The 20,808-nt window shown below is 39.5% G+C and overlaps 2 protein-coding genes across 5 annotated transcripts; one reads left to right on the forward strand and one right to left on the reverse strand.

Annotated features, from left to right (window-relative positions):
• Positions 1-431: 431 nt before the first annotated feature.
• Positions 432-15,851, reverse strand: LOC108426721 (beta-1,3-galactosyl-O-glycosyl-glycoprotein beta-1,6-N-acetylglucosaminyltransferase-like). 3 transcript variants are annotated; one of them, XM_017696416.2, is made up of 2 exons: positions 15,728-15,851; positions 432-4,283 (listed from the first exon to the last, which is right to left on the reverse strand). In XM_017696416.2, exon 2 carries the CDS (start codon positions 4,226-4,228, stop codon positions 2,966-2,968), a length of 1,263 nt encoding a protein of 420 aa, XP_017551905.1. In that variant the 5' UTR covers positions 4,229-4,283; positions 15,728-15,851; the 3' UTR covers positions 432-2,965. The 3 variants fall into 3 exon arrangements, with proteins under 3 accessions (XP_017551905.1, XP_017551903.1, XP_017551904.1); XM_017696414.2 differs by lacking the exon at positions 15,728-15,851 and adding an exon at positions 10,328-10,498; XM_017696415.2 differs by lacking the exon at positions 15,728-15,851 and adding an exon at positions 6,912-7,003.
• rfk (riboflavin kinase) lies at positions 12,555-18,882 on the forward strand. 2 transcript variants are annotated; one of them, XM_017696418.2, is made up of 5 exons: positions 12,555-12,693; positions 12,838-13,020; positions 15,748-15,899; positions 16,649-16,751; positions 16,866-18,882. In XM_017696418.2, the coding sequence occupies exons 2-5, from the start codon at positions 12,939-12,941 to the stop codon at positions 17,006-17,008; spliced, it is 480 nt and encodes a 159-aa protein (XP_017551907.1). In that variant the 5' UTR covers positions 12,555-12,693; positions 12,838-12,938; the 3' UTR covers positions 17,009-18,882. The 2 variants fall into 2 exon arrangements, with proteins under 2 accessions (XP_017551907.1, XP_017551908.1); XM_017696419.2 differs by having other exon boundaries at positions 12,841-13,020.
• Positions 18,883-20,808: the final 1,926 nt, after the last annotated feature.

Consider the following 20,808-nt stretch of genomic DNA (forward strand, 5'->3'; position numbering starts at 1 on the left):
TATAACCCTTTCCAGACTGATAGATCTCAATTACTTTCTTTCTCAATTGTTCCTGAATTTCTTTGGATCTCGGCATGATGTGTAGCTTTTAAGGATCTTTTGGTGGACTTTACTGTGTCAGGCAGCTCCTATTTAAGTGATGTCTTGATTGAGAACAGGTGTGGCAATAATCAGGCCTGGGTGTGGCTAGAGAAATTGAACTCAGGTGTTAAAAACCACAGTTATAGTATGTTTTAACGAGGGGGGCAATCACTTTTTCACACAGGGCCATGATGGTTTGGATTTTTTTTCTCCTTTAATAATAAACACCTTCATTTACAAATTGCATTTTGTGTTTACTTGTGTTGTCCTTGACTATTGTTTAAATTGGTTTGATGTTCCGAAACACTTAAGTGTGACAAACATGCAAAAAAAACAGGAAATGAGGAAGGGGCAAACACTTTTTCACACCACTGTATATCTGTGTGTGTGTGTGTGTGTGGGTGTGGGTGTGTGTGGAGAGACCGTTTGCATGCATGTGCTGTTAACCTCTTCCACACGGCAGTGCTTAAGTATGTTTATGCTTCATTAAGCATGCATTTCCTGCTTCATTGCTGCCGTGTTTCAGTGAGACGTCCCCTCTGCCCAGTGTTTGAGTGTGTGTGTGCGTGTGTGTGTGTGTGTTTAGCTCTTTCTAGTGATGAAATTCTTCCTTGATAATTCAAAAATGTGAAAACGTTGATGTGAGGATATTTAGCTTGCACTTAAGAGGAAAACATTCCAGTAAGAAACATTTTTCATCAAATGTGAAATACACTGTTTAAAAACAAGATGCTATTGAGGGTTCTTTAAGTGATGCCAAAGTACAACCACTTTTTTTTTTTACAACAGTACGGTCATATGCAAAACAACCTCTGATGAAATGACATGTTACTAAGTGAAAAGGAGTTAACATCCTCCACAAGAACTTAAATTGAACTATAAATTGTAGTGCAAATACATCATTTGACCAGGGGCGCCCAGCCTTTTGCATATGACTGTGTATTCTTTTCATTCAACATTCTTGTGGTTTTATCTACCAAAAAGGTTGAAATCCATTTTTACACGACCATCTTCCAGCTTCTCTTTACACCTTGTAACTAAGCAGACTAGTTTTTGTTGCTGCGCCTTTAAGATGGATACATGTGAACCAACTGTGCTCTGATTGTAACACTTACAAAAGGTCTTACACTCCTTATAACTTCAGCGTGAATAGGCAGAGCTAAACTGCTATAGGCTAAATAGGGGGTATGTGTAAATATGCTGATTTTCACATCATCACAAGTTAATTCTTTCAAAGCGGGTTGTTTTTGCAGCTATATATATGGACTGTGTTGACTGAGGAGTGAATGACACACATTAAAAGTTTACCAGTGACTACATACCACAACAAACTCATGGAGAATGGATACTTCAATGTTCCACAATTTGGCCTCTTTAACAGTTTAAAGAACCTTCACATAACCTAAAGCAGATGTGCCTAATCCTGGTCCTAGATCTCCCACTTTGCAGGGCTTAGCTGCAACACTGTTCTAAGATACTTGATCTAAGTAACGAAGGCTTTCAAAGGCATCTGAAAATTGGTGTGTTGGATCTGAACTCCCCATGTTGGTAGATCTCCAGGACCAGCACTTTCTAGGGCAGGGGTCAGCAACGGCAGGGGTCGGCAAAGCTCTGTTTTAATGCAATTAATGTACAACTGCTAATTGGTTGACTTTTAACCCTGAAGATTGGTGTGCAGACTGCTGATCACCCTAGCAACGCAGACAACATCTCGCCTAGCTAGTAGCTAACATAGTAGCTAACATAATTTAGAGACAAATGGACAGACTTGTTTGTATTTATAAACACGTTGACTGGTTTCCTTATGCATTTAATCTACAATTAGAAACCGACAGACACTAAAAAGTTACGAAGCTGAACTTCTCATGCGAATTTTCCCCATTCCACCTTAAATGGTGTAACAGTTACATTCTGGTACTTCAGGCATCATTTAAGATGGAATGGGAAAGTTTGAACAGGAAGTTGACTGCAGCCTCATAAAAAGTCAAATGTTAAGAGATATTTTACAAGAAATTATTATGTTTAATATGAAAAAAATTCCTGCCAGAGGTGCGAGAACAGCAGCTATAGCTGAGCTAAAGCTTAAAGTAGAGCAAAGTAAGTTGCGTTTTTGTTCTATATTTTTAGTCTATATCAGGACATCAGCACATACTGAGACATATTTACAACCAAAATGGTAAAATGCTACTTTAATAAAATTAACATTAAAAGTTCTGGCTACCAATGCGGTTTTTGTTGAAAAGGACAAAATACCTGTTCTTAATATTTGGGTTGCCATCCCCTTTTCTAGGGCCTTTACATTAAGTGGAGCTTCACATTTCTTCAAAGAGCCATCCATTGAAATGTGCTATCGGAAGCCAAAATCTATTCTTCTGTGGCATAACATAAAGAACCCTTTTGGCATCTTTATTTTAAGAGCAGTATTTAGCAATATTGTCTCCATAAAGTCAGCAATGCATGTTTAACATATAAAATATATCATCATTGTTGGTAGAAAACCTTGCATCTCCAAAATGGTAATTTTAGTAGTAACACTTCTATTTGCCCACTCACCTTGACTTGATGTTAACACAATGTATAAATGCAATTTTCAAATGATGTCAAAATAGACAAAAATGGAGATACAATGTCTTGTCCTGACAATGACGATACCTTCTATCCAGTGCACTTGGCTTGCTATTTAACATGTCCTGTCACAGAACCATAAAGAAAGTGGGTTAGGTGTCAGATGTGCACTTAGAAATGCATTTAGCCTGAGATAAGATTTTGGCACAATCCTACAGCCTTCAGTACTGTTATTACACTGTATGCCCTTCATATCAACTCCATATTAGCTAATATGGATTAAAGAGTTAGCAATCAGTCATTGCTGCAGATAGTACTGTCAATGTTGCAAGTGCAGGGCCTTGTGTCTGAGATGCTTCCCTAAGCATCGCATGGCGATCGGGTCAAAGTCCACATCAAACTTATTAGCAAATAAATGGTTTTGTTCTAGCATCCACTGCAGGTCTCCGACCCCATACACACAAACAGCACGGACATGAATGCCCTGACAGGGTGGGTACACGGCATCATATGACCCTTCGTGGTACACCCATTTAATAAGCCGGGAGATGCTGAACATGTCCGTTACATCAAATTTAGAGTGGGCGCGGATGAATCCAGGAACACCAGGGATGCGCTGCAGCGTGGCCCAAATGAACTCATCGGGGCTGAAAGTGTCAGTGGACCACGACATCAGATCCTGAGCTTTGGGGTCTTCAAAGACATAGTGAACAAAGGCACGACTCACCACAAAGTATGCACCACCTGAAAACAGTTTTATGCCATGGGGAGGAGGCATTTTGTCTTGGTCTGTAATCTGGATGGTGCCGTCTTTCACAATGTGTCGCTTCTTCCATCGGACCTCCTTATGAGCAGGCATGGACTCGGTCTCCAGGCTGTTACCACCACCCAGTTCTTTAAGGGCACGCACCATCTCCAGGTTGGTTTTGATGGGCAAGTCCTGTCCGCACAGGTTAATTAAGTATTTCCAACGATCACTGATCAGGTAAAGGTCCTTCATGCAGTTAAGGTCAGCTTGGACACGACTCCAGCTAGCATAGACCACCTCTTCCAGCTGACTGGCTATGAAAACGTTATCAAAGCAGGAGACAATGGCATTGATTGCTTTTACAGTGGACTCTGGGCTCTTTTTGTCCACATGGATGCAATAAAAGTTCTGAGGAGCGTAAATGGAGCGCAAGAGCCACTCGAAATTCTGCACCTTGTGGTGGACAACAATGGAATATGCCAGTGGGAAGGCCTCTTCCTCTTCACTTAACACGACCGGAAGGTACTTGTGAGTTGTACGGAAAATCTCGCAGTCTTTTGTCACCTCTGTGTATTGCTCATCAGTAACCTTTGTTTTGTTTTTGAAGGTCCTTGTGATAGTTAGAATCTTGGCACGTTCAATCTCTTCAATGTCGCCCTCTATGATCTTCTTGCAGTTGCAGTTGTCTTCTGAAGTTTCATCATCCACAAACTCCAGCCAACTGTAGTCGATCTGTTTCTCTTGATATACAACCACAGAGAGCATTAGTATGACCATGCACAGCAAAACTCCAGCTAGCATTAACTTGCAGAATTTTTTCTGTCTGAAGCCCATCAGGAGATCTGTCTGTTTCAAATTTCACTCTTCAGAGCGTAGCCGGTACTGAAACCTAGAATGGATACATTTAATATTAGAAAGCTATATTCTCAAAAAATGCAGTCAAAAACTGTATCTTACTGTACATTATCTTAGTCTGTCTGGGGTTGTATTACAGAAACTTCTTAAGTCTTAAATCTTACCTGCTTAGTCATGAAAACTCCAGTTAGAACTGAATTCACAAGCAGTAGAACAGAACAACAGTACTTAAGTTCATTGTCTTATCCTAACTCCAGATAAGAAAACAGTATTACAGAAACATCCTAACTAGACAAAACTTCCTAAATTCTGCTTCCTCAGATTGATGGAGAATGTGTCGTATATGGTCATTTATACAGCCTGTTTGAAAATGGTTCTATACAGCACCAAAAAGTGTTCTTTTATTGTTACGATGCCAAGCTTGTAACAGAAGAATCCATTGTGGAGCTACATAGAACCATTTTTTAAAACGGTTCTATATTGTGGCAACAGGAGACAGAACCAGGAGAGGCCATGATTCTGTGCTGTTTAATTAAATGCCAGGCTGAAAGGCATATGCAAAGCACTGAACTCACAGGGTAGGTTCACCAGCAGCTGTTTGCTTCCATTCTGTAGTGACCAACCCCAAACACAAAACACACACAGTTCAACACAGAACAACACAAACCACATACCAGTTGCCAAAACCGTCTGCAGACATCACTCAGCCTTTTTATTATCTGCTAGGACTTTAAGAAGGACTAAAAAGCCATAGGCCCAGTCCCCTCTCTTTGAAAGCATATGATGCCCTACTGTGGGCCTATAACAAATATAATGGCTTTATACCTGCATTACGCTTTAGTAGCAGACCTGTACTGTATCTAAAGACTATTAAAATTCCCGGTGGGAATGGGGCAGTGGTGGTTATAACCATTAACCAGACATGTATCTATAGGCCCATATATTATGACAAGAAAATCTTGAATTTGATTGGTTTAGTATTTTTGAGCAATAGGAATGTGTAATTTTCATTAAAGAATTTTATTAGGGCTGTGCAAAACACCAGTTTCACTTGTATAGTAAAATAATCACAGTGTATCTATCAGTGTTGGGGAGGAGTGAACTAATTTAACTAGAAGTTTAACTCCATTTTGCAGTAGCTGGTAGTTTAACTACATTCCTATTTGCTTAGTGAATCAAGCACTAAAATTACTTTTATTTCCATTTTTAAGTAGTGAACTACTGAAACTACAAACAGTTTTGGGCCATAAAAACTGGACATTCCTTGCATTTTCCAATAAATAGTGGGGTATTTTTTTTGGTTTATGTATGACCTGTAATCAAGTAGGCATTTTTTACTGGCATGTATTTTGTTGTAATTCCGTACCACATTACACTGTCAATTTGATTTTGTTTTTCACAAAGTAGTTAGTAGTACTATTAAAGCTGCTTTAAGTTTTAGCTTTAGCTGACCATGGTAGCCTTCTCTCTAGGTTAGCAATGATGTAGTTCATTGTCCAGTGTGAAGTAACTAGCAACATGCAGAGCTTTGTAGCTTTGAAGCTTCCCCAACTGGTATCTATCAACCACATTTGGGTTTTAAAAACCTTTAGGATTACAAAACACTCCCTCAGGCTGGAGTGGGACTTGTTTTCAGATCGGAGTTATATGAGCAGGACAGCCCACCTTAAACACTTAACTGCATTTTGTCCAGCCTTGCCTTTGTGCAACATCACTTTTTTTCTAAAATCTGTGCATCTTCTTTTCTTACTCTTATCTCTTATTTATTATTTATATGCTGTGCTGAGATAAACAAGGTGGCTGGGTAGTGATAAAATGAAAATGTTTGTCTTTAATGTGACACAGTCATGACAGTCAATATGCTACAAATGATGCTAACGTCCTGCCCACCTGCTCAGAAATCTCCCCATCCTCCTTAACTAGCGTTATCATTCCATGGTTCTCGGTGGTTCTTACTGCTAACGTGGTTTTCATCTTCACATAATTCACATATGATAATTACGAAAACAGAAGACCACTAAGTAATTAAACTCAGAGTGCTGTCTGTCTGCAGTGTTAGCAGCACCACATCATTGTGCTTTATTCAATAATCTCTCAGGGCTGACGTTTGCTTCCTATTGGAATAGACCATAGTAGTCATGCGTCATTCTGTAGTCCTCGTTTTGCCCATATTAGGAACTCCGGGTCTAAGCCCCATTTCACTATGGCCAGAATTAATAGGGTTTTCGAAAAGTCGCCTCTATCACATCCTGTGTTACATAAAAATGTTCAGAACCCGATACGTTTTTGTCCTGTGTACATTTTTCTCCTAAATAGCACTGAATTACGAGGTCGTAAGAAGCTATAATACCAATATTGCTACATGCGAGCTAAAGCAACTGCGCATCAATTTGATGTCACTAAGCTTCACAAAATTAAGGTCAGGCTGTGGTTCTGCTAACTTATCAAAATGTTCTGCTGTAGTGCATATTTACAGGAATACCCATAAATAAAACCTCTGAGTGGGATATTTTTGAAAAGCTAAAACTCCTTATCAAAAATACTACCCGTGTTGAACCTGTGTGGCTTAATTAAGCTTTTTTCTTCACTGCTTCTTGTTTGAATGTTCCCGTTCCACCTTAAAATAGATCACAAACAGGAGCAAACAAGACCAAATACTGACCTGTTCCGTGAAACAACAAAAATAAGTTAATGTTATTTAGCTGTTAGCGAAAACAGAGAAACATCCTCATGTCATGCCTTTCAACCCTCCATGAAGCCAAAGTCTCTTTTTCACCAGCTGCTCGACTTTTCCTGTTCCCCCTTAAATGACGCAACAGTTCAGAATGTGACTGCTGCACAGCAGGAAAAGGAAACAGGAACAGGAAAAATCAAACAAAGGCCTAATTAATGTCCTGAGAAAATGTTATCAGCATTAAAATAATAGCTAGGATATTCTGAGAGCCTAAATCAGTTTATCAGGGGGTCGACAGTGATATTATGAGCCTGTACTGAATGAGCCTTAGTGCAGGTATGTATCTATCGTGTTTCAGTGAGCATCAGATGAAGAACAGAGAACTGCAGGTGTGATGATACAACAGAATCCAGATGCTCGTGGATAAAAAGGGCAACAGTGGTTTTATTATCATTAGGCAAACACGTGGTCAAATAACAGGCATGGGTCAAATCCAAAAATCACAGTAAGATCACAATAGTGATCATAACACCAGGTGGACAACTACAAAGGGATAAGGCAAAAACTGTGGTCGAATAAACAAGCCAAAAGGTTCAAAAACCCAGATCCAATACAATGGGCAAAAGTACAAAAAGGGTCAAGCAAAAGGCAGAGTCAGGGAAATCAGGCAAAGGTCAAAAACAGATCAATCAGAAGAAATAACACTCAGCAAACAGCACCTCGCACTGTTTCTAACTAAAGTCCAGGCTTATAAACTAAACTGTTCTAGTCATATGACAACATACACAGGTGAACAGTAATCCCAGGAGAGTCTGGGAAAAGTCAGTTTCTTAATGTGAGCCATCCTGATGCGTGACAGCAGGGAAACCTGCTGATTTTGCTCTGCCCTCAATCTGCACATGGAAATGTTTACTGCCTAAACCTGCTTAAGGAGGCTGCCAGTCTAATGACGGCAATTCAGTGCACAGTAGCTTTAGCTCATATGTAGCAATATTCATATTTCAACTCTTTAACGACCTCATAATTTAGAGCATCCAGTGGTATTCGGGAGAAGAATGTTCACAAGACAAAACGTATCAGGTTCTGTACATTTTTATTAAACACAGGGTGCGATAGAGGCGATTTTTCAAAAACCCTATTCATTCTGGATATAGAGAGATGGAGCTTAGACCCGGAGTTCCCAATATGGGCATAAGAATATGACTACAAAATGACAACACAATCTATCTATTTCCGTTCCACCTTAAATAATATTTCTCTCCCACAAATTTGCACTGTATTGATTCTCAGGGGAGGAGGAGGAATAGAGGAGGAATAGTGGATATATTGGGCAAAGAATGTTGGAGATGGAGCTGCCGGGTAGAAGGAGAAGAGGTAGACCTCAGAGAAGGTTTATGGATGTAGTGAAGGTGGACATGGAGATGGTTGGTGTGAAAGTAGAGGAGGCAGTGGATAGAGCAAGATGGAGGCAGATGATCCGCTGTGGCGACCCCTAAAGGGAGCAGCCGAAAGAAGAAGAAGAAGAAGAAGAAGAAGAAGAGTCGTAGTCCAAGCACAGGTGGAAGTCAAAACCAGGAAACGATACACACACACACACACACACACACACACACACACACACACACACACACACACACACACACACACACCGCACCACCCCACAAAACAATAGATTATCACAAATGTGATCATATCACAAGGCAAACAATATCTAAAGGGGAAAACAAAAGACAAGATCGAAATATCAGGCCAAAAGGTTCAAAAACACAAACCCAAAATGCAGCAAAGCTACAAAAAGGGTCAGGCAAAAAGCAGAGTTGAAAAAAACAAGATCGGGGTCAACAAAGAGAGTATAGCAATCGGAATAAACGGTCACAACTCAGTCACAAATCTGTGTCATTTTCTTATATGATTTTAAACTGGTCTTCATAATTTCTTGTATTACTGTTAAGCGTTATCACCTGTCTGGAAGCACTTTGAGCTGCCATCGGCATGAAACTTGATACTTGAAATCCCATTATGTCAAGAAAACAGTCCAGACAAAAACTACCTCATGGTCTCTGTGGACAAACGTTAGTCTATGAGACTATAATTCATGTTTGCCTGGTTTGAAATCACCTAACCTGCATAACCAGTGTGACTGCTCACGCTGCACAAGTCATCCTTGGTTAGCAATCAGTGCAAAGGTCAGTCAAACTGGTTGAAATGGTACATTGATTTTTAGCCATTTCATGCTTAAATGCCACATACATTCCAGCCAACCACTTCCTTATGTAAATGAATCGGTTACCCCACCTACCTAACAGTCAGTGCCTTCCTTCGTGTTGCTTAGATCTACAGTCTGGTATCAATATATTTGTGATCTAGTATAAAAAATATTTTTGATATAACTTTTCATCATTTATTAATAATATAAAAGCACGTTTGCTGTAGACACATGTATGAAATCATTCTAATCTGATGCTAATATTCTATAGTTTTTATATAATATTCGATATATATTCTATATTCAACTTAGTGGGAAGCTGTAAAAATTTTACAAAGGAGTTTTCTTTGATGAACAGAGCCATAGATGAGCCCAAAAGAGCTGAGAAAGCTGTATAACATTGAATGAACTTTTAATAACATTCATGTTCATGTATGCCTCATATTTGAACAGTGGTAGTCAAGGCTGCCTGATCATTGTAATTCTGTGAGAAGAATTTTATATAAAACTATAATTAGAGCTTAATAACATTTACAATGTTTTCTTGTCACAACTTTTTCGTGTTCCCAAAACACAAACAATTTTTTGGTTCACGTTTTGGTGTCAGGTTTATAACATTTAATCTGTACTGTATGAGTTATTATTGACCAACAAGCATTAATATAACAAGTTGTTTCAAACCTTTGAAAGGTGGGTTATGAAAACATGCCACATAAGTGAGATATGTCCAGTAGATAGATACAGTGCGATACAGTTTACCATGATTTCATCGAACAGTATGGTTTGATAGCTAAATCTATCATTTGATCACATTTTTGTAATGATTAAATACGTCTTTTACTGTATCCGTCACCCATTGATTTGAAAATGTTTCCTCTTACATGTAAACCTATGGGCTGTAGTTTATTAGCTGGCTATCTTATTATCATATTATGCATCCCCATCTTTGAACTCTTCTTTGAACTCTTTTAGCTGTTTTGAAGTTACAGACTTGTGGCAGACTAATTGGAAAATAGTTTTGACTACTACGCTATATTTTGTCTAGTTCTGATTTCAGACCTTACATTCCTCACATTCAGACAGTCTACAGGTGAAACTGTACAGCAAATCATGTATATTCCTCTACCAGTTCTAGCCTTTACAGCCTATTTCAATCTAAAAGTTAGGTCAAGTAGATATTCTCTAACAGTGTACGTACCACAGTTGAAAGCTTCCTCCTTTAATCATGAAAAGGTTTCCCTGAGTGAGTACTTCCTTTGTTTGACTGGTTTCTTTTTGACGATAATTCCCCTGTCCCTCTGCTTTTTCTTTTTTTTTTTTGTGAGAGGCAGGGAGGGCAGAAGGGTAGGGCCAAACTTTCAAAAGCCAATGATGCAGGCAATGCCATCCCAAAAGAATTATTTGCAGTATTTTCCTTTCAGCCTCTCAGCTCTCACTCTGAGCCACCACCTATGCAAAGCACATCAGGCTGAATGGTACACTGTTTATGTTGTGTTGCAAGGCAAATTTGGATTTTCATCACCGTTGCCTCCTTGGAAGCTCATTTGCTTCCTCTTCAAAAGAACAGTACGGCGCTTATGTACAGCAGTTTTGAAAGACTAACTGGTCCCTACACTTTAAAAAACATGGTTCTTATGGGAGACAATGGGCCTCAATCACGAATATATTCCTCTGTTTTTTCTTAGATTTGTTCGTAAGAAAACGTCTGTCAGATTCACGACGTGCTCTTAAACCGCAGAATGCTGTGTAGATTCTGCTCTGACCTGAGAATAGACCATTCACAACACATTCTCCATCAATCTGAAGAACCATTTCACTATGCAAAGAACCCTTTAAGCATGCTTTAAGGGTGTTCATGGTTCTATACAGAACCATCGTCTTTCCTAAAGAACCCTTGAAGAACCGAAAAAGAGTATTTGAAGTTAGCCATAAAATGGAAATAAATGAAATTTGCCCAAAAAGCAGCTGTCGTGTATTTAGATGCATTCCTGTGTTGTCAAGGTCACTCCCTATGCAACCTGTATCTGCCAGAACAGGTTCATCCACAGGCTTAGGATTTTTGCATAGAATGACGTGTTGATGCTTCACTGTCATACATTTATCTGTGGATCAATGCATTACTAGATGAGAAAAAAGAGACACGCTTCCCAGTTTTCAGAGTGGAAAACTGGTAAAATTATGGTGCAAGACAAACTTAATAGACTCTTAACCTATTCTAGGCTATTACCACCAAGTGCTGAAGTTACTGATGGCAGTGCTTTTCTTTAGTAGTACAATGGCGTCCTCTACTGGTCATTTAACCAGCCTTTCACATTAAAGGGGAACTGCAACATTTGCTCAAATTTGCTAAACAATTCAGTCCTTCGTATGTAAACAGTCATTCAGAGTGGGTTGATATGAAGTGGTTCATTGTAGCAAAACTTACAGACTCAGATTTCTTTGCATGGTGGTGATGGGAACCAGGGTTCGCCATGTCTACAACACAAATATAACCAATTTATTTACTATAAAAACCACCAGTGGACCCCTACGAGCCTTCTGAGTTTTTATATGTAATGTCGGTGATGGTAAAACAGTGGTAAATCTGAAAAAAGAAGTTTCTTTGTGGACTGTTTTACCTCACAACACCCTGCATGTACCCCTCATGTCATGAATGGATGTAAAATAAATATATTAAAATGTTTTAGGCCAAACCCTCACAAAACTATTGCAAAATAAGACTGGCAGCACATTCATAATCATTACATGGAACAACTTTCTGTGAGGGGGCTTTTAGAGGTATTAAATTCTTCAGATGTCTGGTTCCTATCACCACCACTATGAATAATTTTGAGTTTTCGCTTGATCATTAACATAGCAACAGCTCTGCCTCAGTTTGACAGGGGACTCAGATCCGGGGACTTCAGGGTTTAACACGCAGCTACATATTAAATGAAACCTGATTATTCTTTCAAAGCAAGCACTAGTCAACATGATTCACCACTAGGGAGGGATGGATGGATAGATAGACACACACCAACATCTCCAAAAACGTTGGGACACTGGAAAAATGTAAATAAAAACAGAATGCACTGATGTACACATGAGTTAAGTCAAACAGTACAAAGACAACATACCAAATGTTGAAACTTTTTTGTTTGTTTAAAAAAATTCCCTATTTTGAATTTGCTAGTAATATAATGGTATTATTCTATTCAGAACCATGAACCACTCAAAGAACCCTTGATATAATTAAAAGATTGTTTGCACCTTTAATGGGTTTTTCAGACTAAAGTGTGCATATATCATTTTTTTTTTTTGGTATTCTATTCTTTGATTTCCTTCAGCACAATAAGAATAAGGTGTTGATGCTTTTATTTTGAAGCAATTCATTTATACAACACGTTTGGGCGAATGTGTCGGGCTTTTATTTTGAAGGTGCCAGAAGAGGAACGACGCAGGCGAAGGACGCCCTCCTTAAAACCGCCGCGCCGCCTTCTGTCCGGGTTTCCGGAGACTGAACAGACCCCGCGCTGCTTTACCCCGTTCAAGACCACCTACAGACCCTCTCTCGCGTCTTCACGGGTGAGTCCGAGTCCGTTGCTTTACTCCATCCAGGTGTTTTATACCGCAGTGTCTTCTGACTTCACACCGCAGTCCGAGTTGTTCTAGAAGGATCGCCAGGGTCATCTTCGCGATCCGTGCGTGACGTTTTCTCCCTGTGTCCAGCAGGTCCAGCTGCTCCTGTGTCCAGCGGGAGTTACTCAGCTGCGACCGCTCTCTGTGGGTGATCGCGGGTCATCGGTGTAGCAGCAGCGCTAGCAGTGGACATGAAAAGCCTTCCGTATTTCTGCCGAGGGCCGGTGGTGCGAGGATTTGGGAGAGGGAGCAAGGAGCTGGGAATCCCGACAGGTAAGATGATGAGCGGGCTGAGCCAGACACCGTGGCCGCGGTGCCGCTCCGGAGGGTATCGATCAAACTGGATGTCAGCCGGTGAGCTCAGCCGGTGAGCCCGCGGGTCCTGAGCTCTGCTGCCGTCACTCTGGTGCTTCGTTCCGATTTCACCTCTTAAAGTGACTCCACAGGGGTCCGTGTGGGTTCAGTCGTTCGTCATTTAGTCCCTGTTCGTTTCAAAAACCAGTAAAGTTGCTGAAAAACCAGTAGGAGTTGTAGCTGCGCTGCTGCTGGTCCGTCAAACCCACAGCGAACGTACTGGACACGGGCCCGAGTTGTCCTACTGAGCATGCGCACACCACTGTAGCGTAGTGACTTCATGTTTCACACGATTGTGATTTCAGCTTCATTTCATTACCTGCTCACTGAGCAGGGGATTTAGACCATCTGAATAGCCTAATTATTCATTTAGTGTTGGTAACTTTTTCTAATAAGGAGGTTTAAGTTATCAGATTGTCCTGCCTATGGATTTCAGTTTTCTGAGTAATTTAGGCCGTCAGGTTATCCGACCTACAGGTTTATGTAGTGCGCTACCTAAGAATGTGCAGTGCTGTGGGACATGTGGACAAGGTCAGATTCATCAGAGCACCAGCACACACAGCACAGCAGCGGCAGTTACAGACAGCATTGCAAGTTTTACCTAAAAATAGTTTTACCTAAAAATAGTTTTACCTAAAAATAGTTTTACCTAAAAATAGTTTTACCTAAAAATAGTTGTATTTTCATTGGATGTACACAGCTTGGTTTGCATGTTCTGTCCTTGCGGCGACCTTTTAAAGCGACGTACTCTGGACAGGCCTTGACACTTTGCCCTGTATCTTACCTTCTGCACTGTGTGTAATAGAAAGGAGAGATTGTTAGCTAACAGTAGAGCTCAGGTTTCTAAGAGTAGAGAAAACCAAACCATGCAGAGCAGGAGGGGACACAGGCGTGTTTCACAAAACAGGATTTTTTCCGCTTAGCCAGATAATTTAAGCCGAAAGTGAAGCGTGCCCAATTGGGGAAGAGTGAAAGAACATTCCTATTGGACAGCTCTGAGCTCTGAGCTTACTTTATCTGGCTAAATGAGAGAGCCTGTTTTGTGAAATAACCCCCGCTCTTATCTGGAATAATATTTGTTTCAGTCAGATACTGTACAGCCTTTCAGAAGTTTAATCCTTGAAGTTCTCTGTTAAACCTCAATGCTGATGCTGTAAAACGTAATGTTGTGTAATTTAGCACCCATTCATTTATCTGATGTATTGGACTGTAAAAAGTAAAAAGACCACAAATGAGATCTCGAATAGAAAAATTGCAGGATTTAGTAGAAAGTGCATTTTTCATGGTTAGGGGAGCAGGAAAAGATTTAACATAATTGAATTCATGGCTATTTTAATATTTTAAATATTTAATTTAATATTAAATTATTAGACTAAAGGCCATTAAAATTAAAAATGACAACATTTTAACACACCCCACCACACATTTTTGCTCCAAGTGAAAAATGTTTTGCATGATCTGCTAGTAAGTGAAATTTAATATACTGCTAAAGTCCCTGATGTTGAATTGGCTTATGACCATTTTTGTAAATCCTTTAACTTAATAAGTAAGTAATAAGAACTTAATAAGTATGCGCAACATAAAGAATATCAAGATATGTGGAGTCCCTGGTTCACAGCTAAATTGTCAGCATCGCTTAAAGCAAATAAAGTCTTTAGCTTTACAGACTGGTGATCCTGGTCAGTGGCTTAGAAATAGCTTAGAAACAAATGCATTTCTGTGGCAAGAGAGGCTAAATCTAGCCAATTCAGTTAGTGAGAGAAACCCAATCACTGTCTTTTAAAGTTTGTTGCTCCAACTAAAGTATATTTTTAGTCTTTCAATTTTAACTGGGATCATTTCTTAGGTCTGGAAAGCTGCCTATGTAACCCCTCTACGTAAAGGTAGACTGATCTATCAGGCCTATCTCCAAATTACCATGCTTAGTTAAATACTAGAGTCTCTAGTAAATTATTAGCTAAAATCATTCATCTCAGTGCATATTCCATTCTGAGCATACATCAGTTTGGTTTCAAATCAGCTTTAGTTAAAGAGGCATTGTGCAGCCCTTTTTATTGATCTTTAAAAAGCATTCAATACAGTGATCACTCATCACTTTCAAAAAGACTTCTTAGCAGTGGATTTGATCACATCACCTATAAACGGTTTCAGAGTTTCCTCATGTACAGACAGCATTGTGTGACTACATATGTGTAGATTACTGACAGTGTCCCACAAGGCTCAATTCTGGGGCCTGTTTTATTTACAATTTACATTGATGACATTGTTCGTTCTGTAACTGGATGTAATGTGCATGTTTTGCTTAATTTAGCATTAATAGCTGCGATAAATGTTTGTACGTTCCACTTTTAAGACTGTTTTAGGGTTGACAAAGTCAGCCAGTTCCAGTATTGACCATGTTAATTTAATGTTCAGTTACGCCTACAATTGCCTCTGAAAGGTTAAGCCCATAGGCAGGTCATAGGTTAAGGCTGATAGTTGATAAGGAAGCCAAGCTATTGTGCACTGATGGTCAGGCAAAGCCCTGACTCATTGTAAATAGTGGCCTGCCTTTATAGTACAAAATAAAGGCCCTGTTGAGGCTTGAATGAGTTTTAAAGTGACTACCTATGTGTTTTGTACCAACCTTATTCATATCTGCCACAGCAAACTTCCCCATGTCTGTAGTGGACAATCTCCCTGCTGATGTCAGCACAGGCATCTACTATGGCTGGGCACGAGTGGACAGTGGAGAAATCCACAAGATGGTGATGAGCATCGGCTGGAACCCGTACTACAAAAACACAAAGAAATCAATGGTGAGTCTCAGTCTGTGGATGATGCAGAGACTGTGTTTTGTTTGTTTTGATTGTACTAGATGAAGTCATAGCCATGTTAAAAGAAATGAATGGAGTGAAAAAGAAGAATGTCACTGGAATCGGTGGATGTTATGATTCTGTTACAGCAGGGGTGCCCAGACTTGGTTAATAAATAGATATTCATCACACTGGTGGTCTCTATATCTCCACTTGTCTGTGTTACGAACGGCTTGCTTGTAACTACATATTGTTACACCTGTATTTTAGATAGTAAGCTGATAAGTAAGCCAATGAAGATGATTCAAGGGCGATGATCATGTTGCCAGGAAAGGGAACAGGAAGAACTAGAGATCTGGTTAATTAGGAGTCTAAATTTAAACAGCTAAATAATAGAGTAAAATGAACATGGAATGTTTGATTGACTTTTACTGTTAAAACAATGGGCTTTAATAGGCCGGTAGGCTACAGTAGAGTAAATCCGCTCCATCTCTGCTGGGGGATATTGTCTGAGAGAGTGGGGTTATGAGCAAGTTTCTAACAGCCCTGTGGTACAGTAATTTTCCTGTGGTTTAATTTTGGAGGTAGTCATTTGAGACTATAGTCTTTTGCAGTTTGGGCATCATTTTCTAAGTGAAAATAAGTGAACACATCCTCTACAGAGACACATTTCAGCACATTTTAATGCACATTAAATGCAAATATTTTAGCTGAACTTAACATATTATTTCTTTCGGTCGTATTTCTGACAGGAAACGCATCTGATCCACAAGTTTGAAGAGGATTTCTATGGTCAAACACTAAGTGTGGCCATGGTGGGTTACATTCGCCCAGAAAGAGGATTCAATTCACTCGGTAACGCATGTGACCCTCTTCACATTCACTTCTTCATTGACCGCCATACACATGCACTAGATACTGACTCACAGCCAAGCCAGCACTGTAAACTGTGTGTTCTCTATTTTACAGAGGAATTGATAGCAGCAATTCATGGTGACATTGAAGAAGCGAAAAAAAAGCTGGACTTGCCGGAACACTTGAAACTGAAAGAGGGCAACTTTTTCAGAACATCCGTTTCCACAACGAGCGATCAGATCATGAACGGTCACTGACTTGACCCTACCACTTGCCTGTTGTGTCCCATCTTCCGTTTTCTTGGGGTAAAGCCACTGCGACGTGCTTTAAAATGTTATTTTTATACCATAGCATTTTAGAGGAAGGTTCACGTGTTTGTGTGGCGCTGTTGAATGGTGCTGGTACTGACTGCAGAGCCAACTTTGTCACTGCATCCTCTCCCAAGGTCATTCTGTATAAAAGATAAAACAGCGAGGGGAGTGAGGTTTGTCTTTGTCATGGAGGAAAGTACAAGCATTACCATGTACATGTAACATCTACTGCTCTAGACAATTTTAGCCTCTTTCTCCGTACTTAGAAAATAACACGCAAACCCATTTACTCAAAGCACAAGTATAATAGACGACAACAGGCAGCTGCTGAAGCATCTGAAGCACCAGTTGGCATCATAACCTCTTTAGTGACCTGATCACAAGTGGACTGTGAAATTACTTCACAACATGCTTTACCAAGCATATAGTGGATCTCATACTTCTAGAAGTCTAATTAACTGTACTCTGTTACTACAGAACATAATTAGGCCTGAGGTTTTGCTGCAGCTCAGTATGTGAATAAAATCATTTGTGCTCAGTTTTTGATAGAATTTTTAAATGTGGCACCATTTTTTTTGTCCATTTTAGCATAATAGATGTCAGAAAAAATAAATATTGTATTGTGATAATTTCTTGATGTATTTGGTAACATTAGATTTAAATTGCCCACTACTAGGTTAAAATGCGTTTCCAGTGACGACTCGGATTTCATGACTTTTCATCTCTACAACGTGTCAGAAATAATGGCAATTAGCAGTGGAATTGTCTTTTTTCCCTTTATATGGAACTATTATATTACAAGCCTACATCCTTCATAGCTAGCCTTACTGTAGCTAATACTAGCTTGTACCTGGAATCATGTGTAGAGCTGAGCAAAGCTTACAAGCATCTCTCAAGTGTTTAAATATGAGAGAAAGCTTTCTCTTTCTGCAAGCATGCGTGCTAACATTAGTGTTCGCTACTAAGCAAGCGAGTAACCAAACAGTCAAAGCTTTGTTGTTTTTGCAAGACTCATGTGATGCACATTTGTGTGTTTATTTGTCTGAACCCAACTAGTGAGTCTTTCACAGGAGCACACAGATCTTCTATGTTCACAGTATAATTATGTGGTCATAAACGTCACTGACTGCCTCCGAAGGTGGTCTGAATGATTGGATCACAGTGCGTCTGAGATGCACTGGACCCTGTTCACCTTTACATACTGATGTCTACTTTTCTGATGACCTGAGAGGTCATTAATGCCATGTGTGAAGGGGCTGTCCAGTCATTGCAGCTCTTACCCATTTGAAGCAGCTGCCTTGTTGGCGTCTATTAAAACTTGAGAAAACCTACAGGTTTGAAACTTCTAACTGCACGGAAACGCAGTGCAAGTGGTGTCTGCAGTACAGATGTGGCACAGAAGGATTAGGATGAAAAATGTTGGCGTATTCCTTTAAGAAGGGCTGTTTCAGATGATGGATCCCCAAAAGAGAAAAAAAAATCTTTCCCCTGTTTTGTAACCTTTATGAAGGACGTCTCAGTAGGGAGGAAGAACCTTCAGGACAGTGAGACTTGTTTAGACTGAGTTTTCTGTAACATTGATATCACACTGTGTACCGGATCCGTCACTAGACTAAGCAGGAGTGTCTGATTTATAAGCCTGGTTCTTTATGCAATGGAAGGTCCTGCTTTTTGTAGTTGAGAATCAGGCATGTTGTAATGTACCATTTTCAAATGAGTTGTGATGATCTTATGAATATGCATACAGTTGTATAAACGTGTGTGTGTGTGTGTGTGTGGAGATGGAGCCATTTCCTTTTAAATAATTTATTTGTCTCGTGTTTGTTTTGTATTGTTTGTAATTTACTTTTTCCCCTCTTAACAGTTAACTTGATTTGACCTTTTCATTCATATATAATTTTATACATATATAAATGTGGTTGCATTGGGGCATCTGCAAGATTCCAATGGGTCTTGACAAATCATGTTTTTCCAATGATCAGACAATAATGGAATAATGGAAACAGCACATGAGATCCTCACTCACTGGCTAGTTAGTCTAAACACCTACCATAGAAGTGCCCTTTGTAGGATTACAGTTTATAGTGATTAGTAAAAGTAGGTATTGATGAAGAACTACACATAGAAGGTTTTAAGGCTTATTTGTGTTTAAATTTGTTATTATTTGTAGATGTATTTGTCCAAGAAGTCTAATATACTTTTTGCTGTATTTTTTTTGTACTGATTGTAATAATACATGGTGATTTTACAAACAAAATCACACTTATAACTGAGAAGTGCTTTTAAATGATGTGCTTGCACAGTACATGCATAATACATATATACATGATTAATGTACTTTTTATATACACACACACACACACATAATATATACATAATATCGCTGCGGTCAGAACAAAACCTTACATCTCTATTTTGTCGTATTTCAGTTTTTGACATATTTTGAAATTGCCTGTTTATTGCTCTTTACATCGTATATAAATCTCATGATGACTGTACTAAAAGAGATTTCCCATGACTTTGAAAAAAAGTCATGTACGATTACAAGGTTTTGTTCCGACATCAGCTCTTTATATCTGCTGTCGGAACAAAACCTTGTATCTCCTTTTATATTTTTTTGGTCATCTTTCAGTTTTTGCCTGATAGTTAGTGCTTGATGTTCTTTATATTGTGTGTAAATGTTATGATGAATAGACCAAAAGAAATGGCCCAAAATGATCTGGGAAAAAATCTGGTTCCGTTGACACACATTAAAATTAACGCATGTTTTTTTTCCTTCTCCTGTAAAGTTACCATTTTAGAGATATGAGGTTTTGTTCCAACAGCAGCGATAGATAGAGAGAGAGAGGGGGAGAGATATAGATTTATATCAGTCAAAGCCATGAATAAGAGCATGTACAAGCTCAGTTCCAAAAGGCCAGTGAAGATCATGTCCAGGCCAAGTTTAACCCAGCATGTACCACATTCGTCTAAGCTACTTACTCTATCCAGCACATCATATTGGCTTTAATCGTGAACTAACAGCATTACTGACTAGTCCATCTCTTGCTGCACAGTTTATCAGCCCCCTTTGACCATGTAGCCAGAGGATATGGCATGGGTGGTGGATCATTCTCAGCGCTGATGTGGTAGCGCCAATGGTAGTTTGTATTGCCACTGGTACAAGCATCACTGCTGGACTGAGATTAGTCCACCAACCAAAACTACACAGCCAACAGCTACCTGGGGCCAGAAACTGACCACTGGTGAAAGGCTAGAAGATGACCGACACAAACTGTGGAGCAACAGATGAGCTGTTGTCTCTAACTTTACATCTACAAGGTGGACCAACAAGATCCGTGTGTTTAATGGAGTGTTTTAGAGAGTTTAGTCTTAGAAGTTGGTTGAATGTCCTGCATGATCCAAGCAATTCCAAAGGCATTCAGTGATAGAGGTCTGACCTCAGAAAAATCTGCAAGACAAATAAGTTTCATTTTTGACTTCTTAGCTCTGACTTCTGCTTGGTGCACCTGATAAAATGGGGTGTGAGTATTTTATGTGGTGCTTCTCTTATTTCGTATAGCTCCCATATATTCACAATCAAAATATGACCGCAGATATCCTTTATCATAACCCCATGTGATTGACAGATCCATCACAGAACCTTATGGTCCTTTGTGTCATGTATATTTATGCTTGTTTAGATCAGAACCTGACTGAAACTAGATACACCCAGTGAAGGTGCGCTTCAAAACATCTTACCCAGT

The sequence above is a fragment of the Pygocentrus nattereri genome, chromosome 29 (assembly GCF_015220715.1).
Source record: "Pygocentrus nattereri isolate fPygNat1 chromosome 29, fPygNat1.pri, whole genome shotgun sequence".
In the NCBI taxonomy this organism is placed as follows: Eukaryota; Metazoa; Chordata; class Actinopteri; order Characiformes; family Serrasalmidae; genus Pygocentrus; species Pygocentrus nattereri.